At 47.8% G+C, this 23502-nt stretch overlaps 1 protein-coding gene across 3 annotated transcripts in view; it reads left to right on the top strand.

Moving 5' to 3' along the window:
- Positions 1 to 23502, top strand: part of LOC119174596 (uncharacterized) — a 172625-nt gene that overhangs the window by 93579 nt on the left and 55544 nt on the right. For all 3 annotated transcript variants that reach the window (XM_075895386.1, XM_075895387.1, XM_037425580.2), the window contains exon 3: positions 22763 to 22935. In XM_075895386.1, the coding sequence (XP_075751501.1) occupies positions 22763 to 22935 (173 nt within the window). The remainder of the gene's footprint in view (positions 1 to 22762; positions 22936 to 23502) is intronic.

Genomic DNA, 23502 nt, shown 5'->3' on the forward strand with positions numbered 1-23502 from the left:
CGCACCAGCCGAGACAACTGCCGACTCTTCGAATACTCAACCTTGTTACGCAAATGAACAAGTCCGTATGGACGCACAAACGAATTCGTTGTATTGCTCATGTGTGGTCGTGTTCTTTGCTTGTGTCCTCAGTATATTAGCGCTATATCAATCAGGGATGTCATACCCAAAGGGCCAGATTGCAACATGCCTGTCTTGAAATAAAGAGCGAGCAACGTTCGGTATTGCGACTGCACTGAAACTGGGGGAATGAAGCGAGAAGGTTTTCTGACTTGTTTAACGACATTAGCTGCATAACGATATTAACCGTATGTTTCAGAGAAAAAAAATGGCAGCATATCCACGGAGTGAATGATGGAGAGTGGGGCGAAGCATTCGTACGTCCATGCGTCCGTCTGTGTGACCGTCCATGCGTCTGTTTGTGCGCCCGTCCCTGCGTTCTTTCGTGCATCCGCTCCTGCGTCCGTTCACGCGTCCATCCATGCATCTGTTTGTGTGTCCGTTCGTTCATCTATTCAACACTCCAAGTCCCACCATCTGGCATCTTTTTATCATATATTCCCCATATAGAAGCACCGCCATCCAGCGGACATTCCAAGGACTAAACGAGAGGTGGCACACGCACACTTTCTTACGGCCTGCGCTTTGGGTCCACTTCCCACCTTTAACCACCTCGAGTTCATGGTATATTCTAGTTCACTGTATTCATGGCACTGCGACCAAACGCTCGCTAAACCTTTCGAAAACCAAGGAGGTTACGCCCAGCGAGTATAACGTAGCAACCTTTCCCTGTCAGATAGGGCTCAATTTACATGCCAATGGCTGCTAATGAGAAATGAGAGACAGGAGAATTCGGCTTTTACTTTCTTACGGCTTGCGCTTCGTATCTACTTCTCATTTTTAACCACCTTGAGTTCATTCATGGTATATACAAGTTCATTGTATTCATGGCACTGCGGCTCAACGCTCGCTAAACCTTTCTAAAGCTAAGGAGGTTACACCCAGCGAGTATAATGTAGCATCCCTTTCTTGTCCGATAGTGCTCAATGTACATGCCGATGGCTGCTAATGGGGATCGCAGCGTGCGCGTTAACTAAAAGCCGAATGCTCATGTCTCTCATACCCCATTAACACCCATTGACATGTACATTGAGCACTATTTTTTATTGTTCAACAACGCACCGAAGAAATCCCTCACTGGCACCACCTTGGAGGTCAAGTGTTATACCTATTTCGGGTATGTACCACTGGTGGTTACATACGAGGGACGCCCAAGCCACGCCATAAGGAGCTTCGCTCCTAAAAAAAAAAAAAGCCTGCATGGAACGCGCAGCACAGTTACAGCCAAAGCTGAAGGCGAGGCCATCTAGAGACCATTCCATATAGCAAAACTCTCATGGATCGACTATAGATATATTACAACTACAGTTGCAGGGTACCTGCTACGCCATAAATCATCATAATTTTGCGTCGTATAGAACTACCCAGTGTGTCTTTATTCATCATTATGCGGGGAAGCAAGGTAACCGCTACACATCTGTATGACATTGGGTGCATTTTGTTGATACCACAGCTGCTGCTGATGAATTATGGACGGGCCCTTTGCCATCAGTGGTAAGTTTTAAACCAACCGTCAGAACAAGAACAGTCAGGTTCCCTTGACAGTTCTTACTTTGGGTCCTCCGATTATTTATTCGCCATGCAAAAAAAAATGTGTTTGTGAAAATGTATATATTTTTGAATAAACTTCAACAACTTCAACTTCAACTGACCCATCTTGCTCTTGTGTCACGCCAATTGCGCTTGTTAGTGGCTAAGGGCACCCGAAACGAAGGCGGACAACTGCGCTACCAAAGTTTCTGTGGTTGATTGATTGTTTGATTGATTGATTGATTGATTGATTGATTGATATGTGGGGTTTAACGTCCCAAAACCGCTATATGATTATGAGAGATGCCGTAGTGGAGGGCTCCGGAAATTTCGACCACCTGGGGTTCTTTAACGTGCACCCAAATCTGAGCACACGGGCCTACAACATTTCCGCCTCCATCGGAAATGCAGCCGCCGCAGCCGGGATTCGAACCCGCGCCCAAGTTTCTGCGGTTGAGACATCACCGCAACTCTCGCTGTAAAAAGAAATCCACACAGAATGAAGTGTATCAACTGCGCAACGGCTACAATGGGAATACTGAAGTTGACATACTCTACATTGTATATATCGCATGGCGTAAAAAGTACCCACTCAGTTGTCGGATGTCGACACGATCCATGCTTTCATCAATCTTCCCGTCGCTTCGCATGAATTCTCGTTTTACACGACGTGAGTACAAACACGGGCGCATAATTTTTTTAGGTTCTATGTGTCGCGTGGGACCGGAAGCTGTTTCTCCCCGTCGGAAGCCGTCGCGATGCTCACGAATACACGCACACGCATATACACACCTCGCACGCATGGGCTCCTACTTCTCATTCCAATGGCGTTCACGCTGTCAACAACGGCGGCCTACACGTGTCACCCATGAACATGGACGCCTTACTTTACTTCCCTCTATAAAACAGCACCCCCCCCCCACCTCACTCACAAACCCTCCTCCGTAATTCTCTCTTTCTTTCTTGAGTGATGCATTCTCGGTGTAGGCTGGGGCAAAAAAAACAAAAAAAACACACGGCTTTGCAAAATATGCGGTGCATGCGCGCAACGGGGCGCATATACACAAAGCTATTCCGAAGACGAAAACAAGGTGCGTTCTGGATAACAAAATCAAGAAGGAAGCGATAAAACACCCGAACGAAATGTGAAGACGTGCGCTGCGCGGTTCACTGGGTGGCGGTATAGGACGGAGGACAGGGTGGAGGAGGGGCAAAGGGGGCCAAAATGGTAACAGGAGATCGTTGGGGGGATCAACAGGGAGCGGCAAGAGACGTCTGAGGGAGGGGGGGGGGGGCTTTGCAGAGAAAGCAACCGAATAAACAAGAAAACCAACGCGAGGCAAGCGAACGAGTGCGAAAATATGAAACAAGAGTGAAGGTAGCGATCTTAGTTCACTGGTAGCAAGGAGGGGGAAGGAGATAGGAGGCAGTGTAGTTGAGTAGTTTTGCAAAGAAAGCAGTCCAGCAAAGCCAGGTGAGTGAGCAAATAGAAAAACAATAAATAGGCAAGAAAGAAAGACAGAAAGAAAGAAAGAAAGAAAGAAAGAAAGAAAGAAAGAAAGAAAGAAAGAAAGAGATAGAAGAAGAAGAGAAGACGCGGTGTGGGGGCGGGAGGGATGCGTATAGTGGCAAAGGCTGACTGGAGTTGGGGCGGTGGCGGGCGGCACAGGTGATTTAGGGCTCACTTTCACCCCTCGCGTCGACGCCTTCCCCGTGCAGCAGTCGATGCGCCGGCGGCGCCCGGGTGGCTCCGCGGCGTCGGAAGCAGTGGTGACCGGGAGCACGGCGGCGGCGCGCGGAGACGACGAGCGTGCAGTGCGCGCAACGAATTATGCATGCGGCGATGCTTGAGTGACCCAAATCGGTTCGGGGAACAGGTTCCCATGGAGTACGCATGCCTGCATGTCGCCGTCTCCTCTTCTTCTTCGAGAGTCGACGACGGCGATGAACTCGTCGTGTGGGTGGGTTCTCCTCTTCCACCCCGTGGAGCGGAAGTCGGGAGTGCACCGTCGTGTCGAAAGCGAGACCAACGTCAGCTTGCTGTCTGTATATATCGCTTCGTTCACTCAGCAGATACGTTGGACGCTGTAATGTATGTTACGTAAAGAAACTCACGGAAGTTGAAATGACAGCCAGCGCAACAAGAACAATAATGAAAAAAAAAAAAACGCCAACCGTGTTCTGTTTGAAACGACTAAGGTGCTTTCATTCGTGTTCTGTCAGTGCTGGTAGTATAGGTCTAGTCCAACTCGCCCAAATTGCTATCCTAAAACTGTTGCTTGTCCACAATTCATTCATTCATTCATTCATTCATTCATTCATTCATTCATTCATTCATTCATTCATTCATTCATAGTGTAAGCCCTGAAGCGGGCCGTTACAGCGTGGAAAGCGCATTTATTCATCAGTAAAAAATTTAGTACAGTACTCAGCGAGGCTTCGCAGGTTTGCCGTGAAGAGCGGCTCAAAATATCCAAAAAGAAGCGATACACAACAACCACAAAGTAATTATTTTTTTCGTAAGCCCCGCCGTGGTGATCTAGTGGCTAAGGTACTCGGCTGCTGACCCGCAGGTCGCGGGTTCGAATCCCGGCTGCGGCGGCTGCATTTCCCATGGAGGCGGAAATGTTGTAAGCCCGTGTGCTTAGATTTAAGTGCACGTTAAAGAACCCCAGGTGGTCGAAATTCCCGGAGCCCTCCACTACGGCATCTCTCATAATCATATGGTGGTTTTGGGACGTTAAACCCCACATATCAATCAAGTCAGTTATTTTTCTCGATCTTTTAGAAAGAAGAAAAAAAAGGTACTACCTTTTCAACAGCATTCGATACCTTACCGCACATCTATCACATCGTACACCAGACAGGAAACATGTGTTTCACAATAAGTACGTGTTTCCAACTCTTTTCAGCACGAAAACGCACGCGCTGCTTTGTCTTCAGCTATGTATACACAATACCATGTACTCTCTCCCTCTCTATTTCTTTCTTTTTGGTCTACTTCTCTCCACTTTCTTTCTTTCTTTCTTTCTTTCTTTCTTTCTTTCTTTCTTTCTTTCTTTCTTTCTTTCTTTCTTTCTTTCTTTCTTTCTTTCTTTCTTTCTTTCTTTCTTTCTTTCTTTCTTTCTTTCTTTCTCGGGAGTAATATTGGTGCCACCACCTTTGCACAGTTAAACGAATGTTATCCTATTCTTCGTCCACCTCGGTAGATCTGTGGCTAGGGTGCCCGGCTGCCGAACCGAAGGTCGCGGGTTGGATCCCGGCCGCAGCGGTTGCATTTCGATGAAGCGTAATGGTTGAGTCCCGTGCACTGTGCTATGTCAGCGCCCGTTAAGGAACAGCGGATGGCCGAAATTTCCGGAGCCCTCGACTACGGCGTCTCTCGTAATCATATCGTGATTTCGGGTTGTGAAAACCCCACATATTATTATCTTATTCACTCTATATCGCGACGTGCGTTCTCGAGCGTGTAGTACATTCATCGTAGCACTGTTCATTTAGTTGTTAAACGTACGAACCGGTAAAGATAGCAGTACAATATGACGGCACCAATACCCAACCGAAAAAAAAAAGAATCACAGCATATCCACGAACTAAATGATGATGAGTATAGAGTAAAGCGCCCGTCAGTCCGTCTGCGCTTCCGTCCGTCCGTGCGACCGTTCGTCCGTGCGTCCATCCGTCCGTCTGCCCGCGCGTCGGTCCATCCATCCGTGCATCTGTCTGTCCGTCCGTCTGCTTATCTGTCTGTCCGTCCATCTAGTGAACACTCAAAGTATACCGCCATCTCGCATCTTTTCGTCATATTTTCATCATATAGAAGTACCGCCATCCTGCGGACATTTGAAGGACTAAACGAGAGGTGGCTACCTACTACTACTGTGACAACAACAGCAACAACAACAACAACAACTACTACAACAACAACAACAACAACAACAACAACAACAACAACAACATATATCGCGGACGCACGACCCACCGCATATGGAGCTTCGCCCCTTAGGTCTATTGAGCATTACGTGGATGAGCAAGGCGGGTGGTACAGTCCCATGGCCTCGCCACTGTGAGCAGCAGCTGCGGCCATGAACTTGAAAAAAAAAAAACTGCTGCGAACATGCCAAGACAGTGTCACGAGGCGCCGAGAACTAAACTGCACGAAGGAAGAATGCGTGAAGGGTGGGGGGAGGAGGGTGAGTCTAAAAAGATGTGACCACGCACCCAGAAAAGCATCCTCATTCTCGCCGAAAGTAAAAACCCTCTCTCTCTTTCCGAGTTCCACGCCTTCGTAAACGCCGTCTCGATCGTGAATAATTCAAGCAACGACGCACTACGTACGTGAAAGAGAGAAAAAGAGAGAGAGGGGGAGAAGATGGCCCGCTTAATAGCCATTCACCAAGCCCCCACAGAGCCGGCACAACGCGCGCAGGAGAGCCGTAGCGCATGTATGATTTTTTCACGCTCGCGTTTCGAAAGTATTGCCAACGCCTGCTCGTCTGATGAGATGAGAGGCGGGCAGAACGCATGCGCATGGTATGTGGAGGAGACTGACTAATACAGCTCTCGTATATTATGCCGAGTGCGATTGTATGGGCCACTCCGTCTCTTACTAAATGTGCGTCGTATATAAAATTACGTCACTGCTGTAGAGACAAGTATATAGCCGCTAGAGCTTAAGGTAACGTGGTGTAAAGCAGAAAATGAAATGAAATGTGTGGGTGAGAGAGAAATAGTTAAAGTGCGAGTGATACGGTGAACAAAAATTTGAATATGCAAAAAAAAAAAGACGGAGACTACTTTCGTTTTTGTTTGCAGTCGATAAGCTGATAGGGTCTCTTATGTATTAGTCTAAAACGATTTCAAGACGGAAGTCACTTGCTCATCTCCTTTTCAGTGATCTGTATCGATCTCTGCATAAACACGGGCTCCATAACGCTACCGCATAAAAAGAAAAAAAAATGGCAGCTGCACCCAAGCAGTATGTCAAGCGGCCATGACACTGTGGGCCGTAAAAAAAATACTCCAGTGCAAAACAAGCCCTGGAAGTAGCCGCTTGTAAGCCCCGCCCACCACCGGCGACCACCGTGAGCACGTAGCGCGTGTGACGTCATGTCAGGCACTAGAGAAAGTTACAGCCGGTTCCACGACTGTGAAGAATTAGTAAACTGGAAAGCTGTCAAGCGAGCGCTTCCATGCACCTGGTGAAAGTAGCTCGTGTTCTTTCTTCATCTGCTTTTTATTCCTCCTTCTTCCTGTCTGCGTATCTTTCGACACCATCTGCTTCTTGTTCTCATCTTTCATTCTTTCTTAATCCCTTTCTGTACTGGTCTCGGGTGCACGTTAAAGAACCCCAGGTGGTCAAAATTTCCGGAGCCCTCCGCTAGGGCGTCTCTCATAATCATACGGTGGTTTTGGGACCTTAAACCCCACATATCAATCAATCAATCTGTACTGGTCTCTCAGCTGATTTCTTGCCTTCCAGTCCTCACATTATTCTTTTCACCCTCGCTTCCCTTAACCACACCTTATTATGCTATACTGCATATGTCCATGCAGTGACCTGCATCGTGATTGGCCGACAGGTTCGCTCACGAAATTTTTTACCGTAATACGCTCTTGCGAATGCGGGCCGTGGCTTGCGACCGCAGTACGGACTCGCTCGCTGGACTCTGTGCCGACCGGTTGTGCCCTCGCGATCTCTGACGTCGCCCTACGTCATCTCGTGACGCCGACCTCCAACGACAGTGCAGCTCTGACCGAATTGACTTCCTCTATGCCATCTCCTGACACCGACAAGAGCTCTCGCAAGTGGTGCCCCGTCCTCGGACTCCTGTGACCGTGTTTCCATCTTTCCCATCTCTCCTATCCCTTCGATATGTCGTCGCTCTCTGGCTTACCTCATCTCTCTTTCTCTCTCTCTCTACACCTTTATTCCTATCCTTCGAATGCCTCCTCACCCCCATTCCTTGTGAGCTACTGTTGAGGCGTCGCTCCCTGAAGCAGACAGTTACGGGGCTCACAATTTTTTTCTTTTTCTTCTTACAACATGACCGTGACTTCCCCGTCTCACCTCTCTTTATTTCTGCCCCGCCGCGGTGGTCCAGTGGCTAATGTACTCGGCTGCTGACCCGCAGGTCGCGGGATCGATTCCCGGCTGTGGCAGCTGCATTTCCGATGGAGGCAGAAATGTTGTAGGGCTGTGTGTTCAGATTTGGGTGCACGTTAAAGAACCCCAGGTGGTCGAATTTTCCGGAGCCCTCCGCTACGGCGTCTTTTATAATCATACGGTGGTTTTGAGACGTTAACCCCCCCCCCCCCATATCATCATGATCTTTTTATTTCTCCTATCCGCCCGCCTCACCTTCACTTCCCGTTCACATCCCCTCACTGAAGTATAATATACTAAGCTATATGCCGTTCTTTACCCTCCTCTCTTTTCCTTCCTCTTCACCTTCATACGACTAGTACTCACCTTCCACTTTCGTTTCTCGCCCCCTTGTTATACTATGGACTATACTGTGCAGGCACTGCGCCGTGCTCCCTACAGGGCTGCATAAATTAGGTGCCTTCTTCCTCTTCTAACCACTACCACCACCACTATCTACGCTGCGTTATGAGCTGCATGGCACACAATCGCGTTTTGTGGCACGTACCCGCCAAGTTTTGCGTCTACGACATCGGCCTTACTCACGGCCTAAACTGCTGCGCTGTGAAAAAGAAAAAAAAAGAAACCAGAATATTCCCGTTGCTTCACTGGAGCAGCCTTGAATTTAGATTTCCGTCTTGTTCTAACACGCGCATGAACTTGCACTGATGTTGTAGGCCCGCGTGCACAGATTTGTGCGCACGTTAAAGAACCCCAGGTGGTCGAAATTTCCGGAGCCCTCCACTACGACGTATTTCATAATCATTTGGTGGTTTTGAGACGTTAAACCACACATATTCATCAATCAACTTGCACTGTGCAGCTCGACCGAATACAGTCACAAATTGCTGACAAATTGAATATTTTCTCCAACATATAGTGGCATGATTGACTAGTGACTGATTGTACGTGTCATGTGCACGTCACAGTTGCCGGCAACAACAGCGTTCACGACAATCTGTCGTATGATACCCTTGGAAAAAAGCCGCTAATGGCCGTACCACATAAATTAACGTCGCTCACATCATAGAGAGAAATGTAACTTTCGCTCATTACACCCACGCACCTTGCTTCGTGTTGGCTCTAGACGAAATCTAAATAAACACTTTGTGTCCCTGTCCGACATAGCAAGCTCGTAGAACAAACAGTATAGTTTAAAGAGTCGAACCGAAAAGAAAATATTCCGTCACCGTTCTACTACCAATTCGAAGGCAGTCAATATTCTTAATGTGATTGATTACAAAGGTGTTCGCTTGAGTAGGGAAATCTTGGCGGATGTTTGTTGTGACCGGCAACTAGCGCCACCTGTAAGCCTTGACTCCGTTGACGATGCGATGGTGCGACTTACGGCCACTGTCTGTGGTTATCCTCGCCGTGAACTTGTTCACGGAGAAATTTGATCTATAACATGCCCTCATCAAGTGTGATGCCCACAGGATGCCTTATGGTCTCCCATAGTAGAGTACCAAGTGCTTTACGCTTGTTTTAAACACAACCAACCCCTGTGCAGTGCTTACATTTTCTGAGGTACGGCTTTTCGTTGCGAATGCCTTTCTTAGTCGGGCTATGTCAGGCATGCGGCGTTGTCCGCGGTGTTCTAACACCGCGGACATTAAAGTGATAAAGTAACAAGCCATAGAGTGGATTCTATGACTTGTTAAATGTGCAAACATTTCTACGCCAACATCCACGTGAAAACTGTCTGCGCGTCTGTCTCATGTAATATGGCCATCGCCATGCAGGAACAAATATATAAAGCAAAAAGCCCAGCGCTAGGGGTTCTAAGATGTCAAGCTTGAAGAAAGTGGGCAGCTGGGCGTCTTTCTTTTTTTCTCTCTCTTTTTTTTGGCGCGAAACTCTTTATATAGGCCCGCATCCAACGGTCGCAGCTCCCCGTCGAAGAGCATTAAATTTATGCACCTTATACGTAATGTGATAGTATGCAATCATACGACGTATATAATTCGTGTCGAGGGTCACAACGCTCGTATTTTTTTTTCTTACTTGTTAAGGCATGTGAGGTTTTCGCCTTGATGAGCGTATGCTCGCCGTGTACTGCATAGAGTTTCTCAAAATTAACTAGAGGGCACTCTGGCACTGCGATCGTTCAGTGACCATGGGAATGATGGGTAGTACACACATTTGCCTAGTCTTCGTACTTGCGGGTGGCGAATCGTACTTGCGGCTTCGTTTATTGCTGTGTTTTGATTTTGTTTTGAAAAAAAAAAGATTCAACCCTTTTGAATTTCGTGACACAATTCGGAAAGGTAATTCGAAAAAAATAGAGTGGTGAAGCGCAATCGCCGAACATTTGCTGATTTTTGTTTCGTGAGAAAACAGCTTCAAGCCACACGAATACACACGGAGCCAAGAGCAGGCCAGAAGTACGAAGTTTAGACAAATGTGTGTACTATACCCATCATTCCCATGCTTGCTGAAGCGCTGTGCATTGCAGCTCCCACAGACACTAGCGCCAGAGTTCCCTCTAGTGTATATTGGGAAACTCTATGCTGCTGACCACAATATAATGCGAACTGCACGAGCCGGAAAGACCGCCTGCTCCCGCCACGCTCCCATGTCGTCCACATTATACTCTGGCCGACTGCATAGGCATCTCGAGTGACTGTAACCGACAACGATTATGACAAAGTGTCCGAAAACCATCGATAAAAGCCGCTAATGCCAGTGCGCACAAATAAATTTCACTCGTACCTGCCCCACTCGCTCTACCTTCATTGCAGATAAAGTCCAAAAATAATGTTTTTTTCTTAATTTTTTTACATACATCACAAACCCGCATTACGAACATTAGCTTAAAGCATCGATCTACGTAAATGACAAAGTTTGCCATCATTGTTTTACTATATCGATCCGAAACTGCCAATATTCTCAATGCAATCGATTGCAGAGCCGTGTGCTTGTGTAGAGCAATCCAGCTCCATGGCTTTGTATTATGACGTTCATCTTGCACAATTTGTCGTGCATCGCTTTATTCACTGTCCGAACGTTTATATTGAAGTGTCCCGCACTGCAAGAAAATACGGCTCATTGTGTGGAATTACCGAGATCAGCTGCTGTAAACGGCCGGCGAAGAGGCTTTCCTTCGATGATGGCACACACGCTTCGTCAGAGTAAGGGAGGGACAGATAAAGTTTACTGTTTTTCCGTACTATAGCCATGCGCCCACTCTAGTACGCATGCATGCGTGGTATGCTATGTGATTAACCTGATTCATTTTAATTTTCCTTTGACTTCTAACATTCGGTTACCCAGTGATCAATTAGATTTGTAAGATGTATACAATATCTTGTTTTCGATGTTTCGTTCGTGTATGTACAAGTTAGGTGTACAATAAACTTCCCTTTCTCAACCTGAGTACCGAGTACTCTAAATCGTTAACCACTTATTTCTAAACACAACTTACTGAGTTTATTGGAAGAAAAACACAAACGAGCCCTTAAATATAAACTTTCTTTGAAGTTGCTTCTGGTAACCAGGATAGCTTATGGCTCTCCCATAGTGGAGCGCATGTAGTAGGGTTCTACAGCGTTGACAACTTGTTTCAAGGGACTCGCTTGGTAGATCATGAACTGAAAGGTTGTGTCGTCAGCAATCTCCGAGGCGCCAAAGTAGCTCTCGCCGATTGGCCCACCGTCCGCGATCTCCTGCTGACGCCGTGTAGCTCTCGCCGATCGGTGCGCTGTCCTATCTCATCTTTCCTATCTCATCTTTCTGTCGCTCCTGTGCGGCGAGTGCTATCTCTTCTTTTATCTTTCTGCTATTCTTTTTACACTCTTGTCCCATCCCCTACAAGTAGCCTAGCCGTGCTATCAGATTAGGCAGACAGAAATTAGATCTTTTTTTTTCTTTTATTCAAGAACCATGCCTTCATTCATATTTTGAACGTAGAAGTTCGTAGATAGTTATCCTGCTTGTGTTCCGTACTAAGACGGATTAAAGTTACTCTAAGCAAAGTTTCAATCCACCTTGATTCTAGGAAAAAAAATAGGTCACGGACAGCTTACTCTTACCATGTCATGGCAGCGTATAACGCCCTAAATCATGTATAGCTCATCATGACAAACATAAAATGCATTTCTATGCCGACTGCTTGCGAAAGCTGTCCGGCTGTCCTATGGATGACACAAAAGTTTTCATGGAGCCGCTGCGTTTAAACCGCTCCTTGGTTTAAACCACTATTTTTGGAAAGCCAGAGCCTAAATGTCCCACCAAACGCGAATTTCGACCGTCGGCGTCCCCCCTCGGCAGCGTCAGCGCCCAGGAGTGTCGGGGACGAGTGATAAAAGGTATCATCACTTATGACGTCACCACTTGACTTCATCAAGAGGTCATATATTGTCCAAATTTGTGACGTCGTCATGACATCATTGTGACGTCACGTGACAGAAAGCTTCAAAAGAGTGGAGGGGCAGCCTCATTACATATACGGAGAAGAGAAAGAAGACTTTCCAGTCGTCTTAGGTGACGCTGATGGTGACCTCATGTAGATGACACTCACCCACAAAGGGGGATGGGCCAACAACCAGGTGGCAGGATGCTTAAAGTAATGGTCTGTGAAAGTAAAACTAGGCTGGGAAATGAGTTTAAAACTACAAATTTGAATAAATAAAAATACTTACTGAGCAGGCGGTCAGAGCTTCCTGATAGCAATAACAACGATTTACAAACCAAGAATATGAATAGTTAAAGGTGCACAAAAGGGACTCCATGCGTTTTTTTCCTCTTTTTTTTCTACTTAAACCAAGACCACCAAGCTCTCTATAGTTGAGTTTATTAACCACACGCAGAATGCGAATACCTCTGAACCACGTGTCTGTATTGTACCATTGGTGAGGGAAACATGTAAAAAAAGAACACTTTCTAACGTAGCTTCGTTGAACTGAGTGGTAGTGGAACGAAATTCATCTGTGGCAAGGTCCCTTCACTAATACAAGGCAACTTGCGAAGCCGACATAGAAGATTGCACGCACCAAGAGAATTTTGCGTTTGGGTGGTCGCCTCCGATCTTGGAGGCAGTGCGAAAGCCACGTTGGTCGAACAAAGAAAAGGAGATTGCCTCTGCCAGAGAAAATGCATGGGGGACCGTGTGAATTTGTTACGCTGCGAGTTGGAAGCCTGGTACGAAGACTGTAAAGTTTGAAAGACGTGGCGCAAACGCTTCACGATATGTTAAAGGGGAGGTAGAGGGAAAGAGAAACAACTAACTTCAGAACGGATGCTCATCTGATATCGTCCAGATAACAAACGTTCTTACACCTCAGACTGGTCAGAAGAGATAAAACCTAGTGACGTGGCCGTATGCGAGCAAGATTACGAGTTTGCGAGCGAGAATACGCCTTTATGCCGCTCATAGCGCGTTCCAGCTTCAACAGAGTCACATTTTGCGCTGGCAGGGAAAAAAAAAAAAAACATGCGTACACTACCAGGAAGCGAGGACGTCCTACGTGAACCACGCGGTAAAAAAAAAAATAGCGGTTGCATTTGGACACGGAAGGACGTGTGTGAGAAAGCTCACCGCGAGCGCCAGCTGCTACGGTGGTTTAACTAGGTTTAACTGTTCTCTGTTTGCTTTTTTATTATTTTTTTGCACACGAAAAACGCTGAAATGATCGCAAGCACTCGCAGCTTGCCTAACGCGGCTTATCTGTGCACCAAGTTGTTCCAGATTCGCGTAGATGATGCGCGTGTTGTAAGCCCCGAAACCAGGATATGAATATGAGAGAGTATACAGTGGAAGGGCTCCAGAAATTTCGGCCACCTGGCGTTTCCAACGGGCACCTAAATCTGAGCACGCAGGCAATTCCGCCTCCACTGAAATGCGAGACGCCGCGGATGGGATGCGATTCCATGACCTTCTTATCCGCTTATCTTCGTTGTTAGTCGTTCTCGATTACGTTCCTCATCGTAGGGTGAATGTGCATCGGGTGCCTCATCAGACGCGAAAGTGACCGTCAGCGTCAATAGTAAGAATAGACGAAAATAAGTCACCATCGCGAGATTATGTATTCGTGACGTCACACCTTCAAGATATGCGACGTCGTTTTATGAGGTCATACAGGGCGTCGTTCTTCGGTAAAAGCATTCCCGACCTCGGAGGAGCCGCGAAACCGCTTTAGGTGCAGAAAACTTTTTTTTTTTTGGTAGGTAACGTCAACGGAATCGACTGAGAAGATAAGGAAGAACGGGAACATTGCTATGATTATCTGTCAAGGCGATGTGCGTTTTCAAGCCGTCTCCCTAAGGCTTTTAGATGCGGAAGCATCTTATACTCGCGTCTTGTAGTGCGCCGTCCGCGCCGTCCGCACCGCCTTAGTTGAGCTAATTCATTACGTCTGATACAATAATCACTCGTTCTCTGCTACTGCAATATTCACGCGTTCATCAAGTATAAGGTTATTTGTTGCACTTCAAAAGCATACATGTGTCCGAGTTAAAACGGTCAAAGTTTCACATTGAATGCACCAGGAAGGTAAAGTATTGGTACGGAAACCAGTAACACAAACATGAGCTTGTACGGTAAAGTTAGCTATTTAAAACCTACGCGAGCGTCGGTGCACACTGAACCATGCCTGTGTATTCAGGCATGTGGGACGGCTTTAAGCTCTCTCCTAGTAGAGTACCCTGTGCTCTAAATCGTTACCCCCTTTTTCTGGAGGTATACACCGTTGTAAAACCGCTACCATTGCGATGAGAAAATTCGTGACCAGGGGTTGTGTCGAGCCGACGTTTTGAAAAGCAGACTTGTCTTCCTCAAGGCTAGAACAGAACTATTTGAAACTGATCAGTTTTCTTCTAGCCCTGAAGAAGACAAGAATACAACCCTTGTTTACGGATTTTTTCATCGCAATCTTCAATCTTCCTCTTCCTGCCGATTTTTTGATATCAAATGCTGTGATTTCATCATTGTCAAGCCTCTATACCAGTAACGTATCCAGAAATGATTTTTTTTTCGGAGAGTTGGAAGGAGGGGGGGAGGGGGCAGGGAATTGTAACCACACTTCGCGTATGTTAAAGCGTGCGTTTGTATGTGCGTGTGCATATATACACATGCAATATTGGACAGTTTCTGGGGTGGTTGGCACTCCCCGATACTATACCTTCCTGGCTACGTCACTGCATGTATTCCATACATGCCTTAGTCCGTCTCACTGACACGTGCACTCGCATACCGCGTTTGTTTTGCGTACACATAACGCAAACTATACTCCATGCAGCTGGTTTAACGTTTATTCCACATAAAACTATAAAGCGGTCGCAGTCGTGCGCCGTATAACACCACGACGCAGGTGCGCGCACAAGGACGTGCCAGAATCGGGGAAGATACCAGGCTGGCTTGGTTTTCATCCGTATTTCCTCATTTATTTAATTTTCTCGTTTCGTGCGCAATGTCGCAACAATGCACAGTGTAGAGTGGGGAAGCCGCAAGTCGCTCGTGTGCAAGTTGCGTGTCTTTGCGTGCAAACCCCCGCCCCCCTCTTTCCCCGTCCTACATTCACAACACCCGGGAGTCGTCGTTGTATGCGTTTATGGGGATCCTCGCCACTGTAAATCATTTTAAATCTGGCAGATGCAATCGCCGGCAAATTGCGCGAGACGTATACCAGATAAAGCTGCGTGTCAGCTAAAAAAATACAGGACATGTGCCAGTCCTTTCACCGACGCCAATTATATATCAGACGAATTGCCAGCTGTACACCAGATACGCCAGTTGTATTCTATTAGCAGATATACACCATGGTATGCATGCCAGCTGTATACATACATAGCAGTCATATTATATATATATATATATATATATATATATATATATATATATATATATATATATATATATGTGTGTGTGTGTGTGTGTGTGTGCGTATGTGTATATATATTACATTTAGTACATGTACGCAACGTAATGTGATTAGAAAAGCATGTAAACAAAGAGAATATTCTGCACTATACTGTGGAAGAGCTCCGCGCAGCTGTTTCTCAAGTGTCCGGTATATATACTGAAGGCGGAGTGTCCAGGCATATTTAATTTATACCATCTATATTCCAGATGTGCTAATTATATCCCATGTATAAGAGATATATAATAACTATATATCAGGTACATCCGAAATATATAACGTGTAGGTATACACCACATATAGTAAACTGGAGATATAAGCGTGCCTTCTTGTCATCACCTTTAATTCACACCGCACTCAAGCGTCCTAAAAGCTGCATTAACCGATAAAAAAAAGAAAAGAAAAGCACCAGAATTAGATGCGTCAGCACGGTATCAGTGTCTATAGTATACAAAGAAGCGTGTTTCACGAATGTGTGCAGAATGAAAAAAAAAAAAAGAAACGCACGTGAACGGAGGGCATTGCTTTCTGGAGTTATTGATTGGTTCGTCCTGCACATTGTTGTGACCGGCGCCCGAGCTGACGAGGGAGCGGCGCTCCTTTAATCTCCAAACAAGTAACCGAACGACCGGCTGCCTACTGTTAGGACCGGCGCCAGGTCTGACAATGGATCGGCGTTCCTTTTGATGTTCCTTTTTAGTCGCCAAACGGGTTGGCGGCCTGTGTCCGCCATGTATTGTTCCCCCCTGGCCGGAGGGTGCGGCGTCTTGCCGCCACGACACCGTGAGCAGTTCGGGAGACCACAAGTGCAGCTTCTTCTTTGGAAGATGACGGCGGCGGCGGCGGCCGGAAATCGTCCCGCTAATTGAACGAGTCGTTCGGCGACCATTTGAAGCTTGTTTACGGCGGCCCTTTCGATGGATGCAGTCATCAACTCTAGACCCCTCGCCCAGCGACACCCCTTGACGAGGAGGAGCCACGTTCGTGCCACATGGCCGTGCAGTGACCACGCTTCAATTTTGAACGTTCACGTGGACCGTGCGTGCTCGTCACCCTCGCGGGTAATGTGTGATCCGTGGTTGGACGGTGCCCTCTGTACGCGGTCCCCGATCTAGGGATCTGGGGAGGACAGACCCTTTATAATGAGCCCCCACGGCTCATTAGGTGTGCTTTTTTTCGAGAAGAGAACCAGGCAGAACAGAGCAGAACCGAGCAGAACCATGTAGAACCAAGCACCATGGAGCGCTATGTTAGGAGTCATGTAGAGGCCTGCCACGTTTGAGGGCTCACCGTGTAGGGAGTTCGCAATGTATATATTGTAAATAAACCCTCTTCAAGTCTCTCTTCCTCCTGCCTCGACAACTTCATCCCGGACCCCCGGTGTCTGGAAACCCCGGTCGCAACAACTGGTTGGCAGCGGTGGGATACGAGTCTGCGACGGAGAGCGACATGTACCGGAGGCCAGCCGAAAGCCCTGGAACTCGGCGGGATCGAAGCAGCGTACCACCACCGCACGTAATGGGGTGAGTGCCTGGCTTTGTGCTTGAGATATATCGAGTCTTTTAGCCTAGATTCGTTAAAAGATAGATATAACCAACAACTGCCTGGCCACTGTGGTTGTTATCTCAGCACAAGGCAGCACTGGATGATTATCTGAGCAAGTACGCTAAAGCAGGAAAGCTTAGATGATTCAATAGGAACAAGTGGTAATGTTTCAAAATTTCTAAGGGTACGTTGCGGGTTAAATTTTAGGATGTTGTAAAAAGCAGGAGTGAAAAATTAACAAGAAAAAGTAGAGAGGGATGTTGGCCACGTAGTGCTACTTGGGTGCTTAAGCTTGTGGTCTCCGCTGTGAGATTTGCCAGGCTTCAATTTCTCTAGACCCAGAATTGAAACGCTGGTGGGTTTGTGTTTTGTCACAGCTGAGCCAAAGCAAAGTAGTCGCCATGGATCTTACGAGATTGACGAGAGAGAACCTGCTGAACCTGTGTTGGGATCTGGAGCTAGATTTTAATGATGATATGCCTGCTTCTAAACTCCGCGAAGTGATTCTCGAAAGCAATAGTGACAATGAGGAAATCGAGCACTTCGGGAATATGTACTTATTGGACCAGGAGGAGGAAGTAAAAAGGGCGCAAAGAAAGGAAAGATGGCGCCAGGAGGAATTGGAAGCTGAGCGCAGGCATGAAGAACATATGGAAGTACAAAGGGCGCAAAGAAAGGAAAGATGGCGCCAGGAGGAATTGGAAGCTGAGCGCAGGCATGAAGAACATATGAAAAGGATGCAGGAATTAGACGAAGAGATAGATAGGATTCGGCGTAGAGGGGTGGCATTGCAGCAGAGTGGTCAATCCGTAGATGTAGCGCACGAGCGGTGCAAGGTAGCGGCGGTGCCGTTTAAGGTTGAAGAGAAGGCTACAGGTCAGAAAGTTGTAGATGTAGCGCACGAACGGTGCGATGTAACGGCGGTGCCGTTTACAACTGAAGCGGAGGCTACATGTCTGATATCTGTAGATATAGCGGCGGTGCCGTTTGAGGCCGAAGAAAAGGCTAGTGCCTGTAAGGGAATGGAACAGGTTTTAACCCATTCTGAGGGAAAAGAGCTCGCGGTCGCAGCAGGGTGTGAGGGTTCCGTGGTGGTGGAAACGGAGTTAAGATTAACAGAGTGTTCCATCGAACCTTGCAGCCCTGTAGACTATGTTGATGAGCGTCAGAGGCGGACGAAAGGCTCCAGGTTTGGCACCAAGGAATGTGCCAAACGGAGAAAGCGTCCGAAAAACAGAAGCGCGGCAAGGCTCGCGATCAGCGCGGCGCGTTTGACGAGGACCTTCAAACGGCGTGGCGGATTCGCGAGAAAAGGCCCGTTGTCTTCTCTGACTGGCTTGAATCGCATACGTCTGAGCGGCCGGAGAGTAGGGCAAAGAAAAGCGCAATCTACGCGGCCGCGGTCTAACGATGAACTGATAAGTGATCATCAGGACTGGGCGCGCGAGACGGCGGAGGAGCATATCGGTGATGAAGAACGTCAGAGTAGGACGAAAGGCTCCCAGGTCCGCACAAAGAAGCGTGCACAAGGGAGAAAGCGTCCGAAGGGCAACAATAAGGCAAAGCTCGAGATGAGCACAACGCGTTTGAGTAAGGTTTTCAAACGGCGGAGTGACATCGCGAGAAAAGTGCCGTTGTCTTCTCTGACGGGTCTGTATCGTATGCGTCCGAACCGCCGGAAAAGAAAAGCGCATCGTACGCGGCAGTGTTTGAAGGATAGATTGCTAGGCAATTATCCCGACAGTCCGCGCCGAAACTCAGATGAGCATGTGGGTGCTGGTGAGCATCAGAGATGGGCGAAAGGCTCCGTAGACGGCACCAAGAGACGTGCAAAACGGAGAAAGCGCCGTAAAAACAGGCAGGCAAAAATCGCGACGCGTTTGAGGAATGTATTCAAATGGCGGAGCGAAATTTCAAGAAAGTTGCCGTATCGCAAGCGTCCAAGCGGCCAGAGAACAAAGAAAAGAGAAGCGCATTGTGTGCGTAAGTGGTCGAGGGGCAAGAGACCCTTCCGTTGTTCTCGCGGTGCATTGGACGGGGTGCGGGGCAAAAGAGTCGGTGGTTTTCGAGGGGCAGGAAGCGACAGCAAGTCGGCTTCGAGGAACGTCGCGGGGTTCGGTAGCAGGGCGATTGACGCGTGTTGTAGACCCCGCTTCTCGAGAAAATCGTTCCGGGCGCGACCACCGCGAGTTCGACTCAGAGTTGTTGCGAACAGCTGTTAGCCTCTCAGAAAACGTCGACTCGGGACTGTTGAAAGGAACATTTTGTTTGTTTTGTGATTTTGTAAATAACTCGTTTGTACTTTGTTCTCGTTAGCGCTCTATCATTTTGGTAGCCTATATGCGTTGTATAGATCTATTGGAAGGATAGTGACACGCATTAGAGCGTACAGAATTAGGCGTTTGTCATCGGCACCGGAGTTGGTTTGTATGCGTCCGAGCCGCCGGACAAAACGAAAAGAAAAGAAATAAAGCACGTTGAGTAAAAAGGCAAACCCTTTCGTCGCTCTATCGACGGCATGTTTGATGGACTGCGGGAGTGCGAGATACTGAGCGATAGTAAGAACGCAGGTTGTCAGCGCAGAGCTTTGCGGGGGTCGGAGGCGAAGCGAATGGGTTTTGCCATTGTTCCATTCCCGTTCGCCTAGAAAGACCCACAGGACGCGACGCCGCGCGTTCGTCTCAAAATTAAGTGACAGCGGTAAGCGTTTCGGAAGGCTCTCCCGCGGATTTGTATTTTTTAGTTTTGAATATCTGTTTTGACTGTTTAGGTCAGTTTTCCTTTTGGAATGTGTTCTGTACTTCTGCTACTAGATAGCGTTTACGTAGCAGGTACCATGCTGTTTATTTTTTAAGCTTTGTATGTATTGGTTTTAAAGGTAACCGTTTTGCGGCCGTATAACGACACGTTAGGGGCGTTTGTCAAGTAGGACCGACGTTAGAGACGAATTTTGAGTGAGCGCACGGACGCAAGGATATTCTTGCGAGGTTTTCAGGATTCATGCGAAACTTTTTTTGTTGTTCATTTAATGTTTTGTTCGCATGTGTCCGGTGTGTAAGAAAAGCTAGCTCGTGAGTTTATATGTATGCTTTGTGAAAGTGGCAACAGCAAGGGAACGGTTAGGTGGTATCTCATCCAGGCAGGAGCACTGTGATGTGCGTTTGCGGATGTATAATAAAGATGTTCCTGATGCAGGTACAGCACGGCAGTTATGCTTTCGTCTTCTCAAAAGGAATTGACGACTGGCTTTGGCGGCACTAAATTTCGGGAACTAAAAGATAGCGTGAAGTAAAATGCTTTATTTTATGAGTATGATACCTGGTGGGTTACGGCGGATTACTCACGCAGGCACTCGGGTATGCCACGGTGAGCGCATCACTTGACAGTTAGTTTTCTTGAAAGCAGTTTGATGGGAAGATTATTATCGGATCGGGATTAGGAGTTTTGGTGAAACCTCAGAGAAACGTCCCGATTGCTGCTTTGTGTTTGGTAATACTGCTTAAGTAAGGTTGCTTTTGGATAATTTGTCGGACTCGACGTGTCTCAGTGCGGGCAGGGTGCTCTCCCGTGCCTGTGGTGGTGTGTATGAATGCTTTTCCCAGAGGGGAGCCACAAGGAACGAGAGGGAAAGAGTCCTTGGCTGAGCGTCATCAGCAGTGGCCTGGAAGCCAGCACTACACAGCGACACTTCGGGCAACCTGTGCAGCTGGTCACCCTCAGGTCGCTTCTCCCGCCGGCGGACGAGCTGTTGTGACCGGCGCCCGAGCTGACGAGGGAGCGGCGCTCCTTTAATCTCCAAACAAGTAACCGAACGACCGGCTGCCTACTGTTAGGACCGGCGCCAGGTCTGACAATGGATCGGCGTTCCTTTTGATGTTCCTTTTTAGTCGCCAAACGGGTTGGCGGCCTGTGTCCGCCATGTATTGTTCCCCCCTGGCCGGAGGGTGCGGCGTCTTGCCGCCACGACACCGTGAGCAGTTCGGGAGACCACAAGTGCAGCTTCTTCTTTGGAAGATGACGGCGGCGGCGGCGGCCGGAAATCGTCCCGCTAATTGAACGAGTCGTTCGGCGACCATTTGAAGCTTGTTTACGGCGGCCCTTTCGATGGATGCAGTCATCAACTCTAGACCCCTCGCCCAGCGACACCCCTTGACGAGGAGGAGCCACGTTCGTGCCACATGGCCGTGCAGTGACCACGCTTCAATTTTGAACGTTCACGTGGACCGTGCGTGCTCGTCACCCTCGCGGGTAATGTGTGATCCGTGGTTGGACGGTGCCCTCTGTACGCGGTCCCCGATCTAGGGATCTGGGGAGGACAGACCCTTTATAATGAGCCCCCACGGCTCATTAGGTGTGCTTTTTTTCGAGAAGAGAACCAGGCAGAACAGAGCAGAACCGAGCAGAACCATGTAGAACCAAGCACCATGGAGCGCTATGTTAGGAGTCATGTAGAGGCCTGCCACGTTTGAGGGCTCACCGTGTAGGGAGTTCGCAATGTATATATTGTAAATAAACCCTCTTCAAGTCTCTCTTCCTCCTGCCTCGACAACTTCATCCCGGACCCCCGGTGTCTGGAAACCCCGGTCGCAACAACATTCACTTCAGCTAAATGTGAGGCACGTACGCCGTACGCCCGCAATATTATCATGGCTGTCTCTTACGGATGGACGGCCTGAGCGCCGTGATTTTGTGGACGGAGGCTTAATTTTCTTTCTGAGGTTGTAACCGAGTTTAGTCGAAATTCAAAGATCTCTGTTTTTTTAAATTATCATCATCATCATCATCATCATCATCAGCCTGACTACGTCCACTGCAGGACAAAGGCCTCTCCCATGTTCCGCCAGTTAACCCGGTCCTGTGCTCGCTGTTGCCAATTTATACCCGCAAACTTCTTAATCTCATCTGCCCACCTAACCTTCTGTCTCCCCCTACCCCGCTTCCCTTCTCTGGCAATCCAGTTGGTGACCCTTAATGACCAGCGGTTATCCTGTCTACATGCTACATGCCCGGCCCATGTCCATTTCCTCTTCTTTATTGCAGCTATGATATCCTTAACCCCCGTTTGTTCCCTAATCCACTCTGCTCTCTTCTTGTCTCTTAAGGTTACACCTACCATTTTTCTTTCCATTGCTCGCTGCGTCGTCCTCAATTTAAGTTGAACCCTCTTTGTGAGTCTCCAGGTTTCTGCTCCGTAGCTAAGTACCGGCAAGATACAGCTGTTATATACCTTCCTCTTGAGGAATAGTGGCAATCTACCTGTCATAATTTGAGAGTGCTTGCCGAATGTGCTCCACCCCATTCTTATTCTTCTAGTTACTTCAATCTCGTGGTTAGGCTCTGCGGTTATTACCTGCCCTAAGTAGACATAGTCTTTTACAACTTCAAGTGCACTATTACCTATCATCTTTTTTTAAAATAAAGAGCATCTTCTCTCTCTTTCCCTGTTACCATGGTATAATAAGCATCTTGCTTAGAGCTATTCACCCATAAAGTTCACACAATGTAGTGCTCATTGAGCACAGTCACTAACGTGTACACTCGCTCGTCGCCCGATTCGTGTTCGCAGAGCGGCTCCAGGAGTTCTACAGCAACGAGAGCAAGGAGTGCGTCAACTGTGGCGCCATCTCTACGCCCCTGTGGCGGCGCGACTGCACGGGACACTACCTGTGCAACGCGTGCGGCCTTTACTCCAAGATGAACGGCGCCAACAGGCCGCTCATGAGGCCACCCAAGCGAATGGTGCGTGCTCATATACCTTGTATTATTTTGTGTGCCGGCGACGTATATACATTGGTCGTTGACCAGGGGGAACGGATGACGTGGACGTGGTAGAGATGCGAAAAGCAGAACTGTGCATTGACGGAGATGCTCAAAAAGATTGACAGCCCCTTTTGTAAGGTAGCTTAAGGGGCTGATTGCGTTTTAATGCTGACAATAAACATTGCGAAAGAAGACGACAAATCGGACAAGCACTGTCCAGCCGATTATTTTATAGACGTGAATGCATTATGTCGGCATGTGTGGGATCGGTTGGAAAACTAAAACTGTTACACTGGCAATGAAACATCGAAAAAAAAGTGAAAAACACCGAGATAGCAAACGCGCTTCTCGTGTGCCCGCTTTATCAGCGTCTTTATAGGTAGCGCCAAGGAGGAGAGAACAGGCGAGAAAAGACGCTGTCGTGTAAGACAAGTCGGTTGCTCGGTTCATGGCTTCCTTTCTTCGCTCTAAAAACTGTGACTCTCTTTTCACACACGTGAGACTCGCACACGCTGACTGACCCTTTTCAGAAGTGTCGTGGGACGC

This window comes from Rhipicephalus microplus, chromosome 5 (assembly GCF_043290135.1).
Source record: "Rhipicephalus microplus isolate Deutch F79 chromosome 5, USDA_Rmic, whole genome shotgun sequence".
Classification (NCBI taxonomy): domain Eukaryota; kingdom Metazoa; phylum Arthropoda; class Arachnida; order Ixodida; family Ixodidae; genus Rhipicephalus; species Rhipicephalus microplus.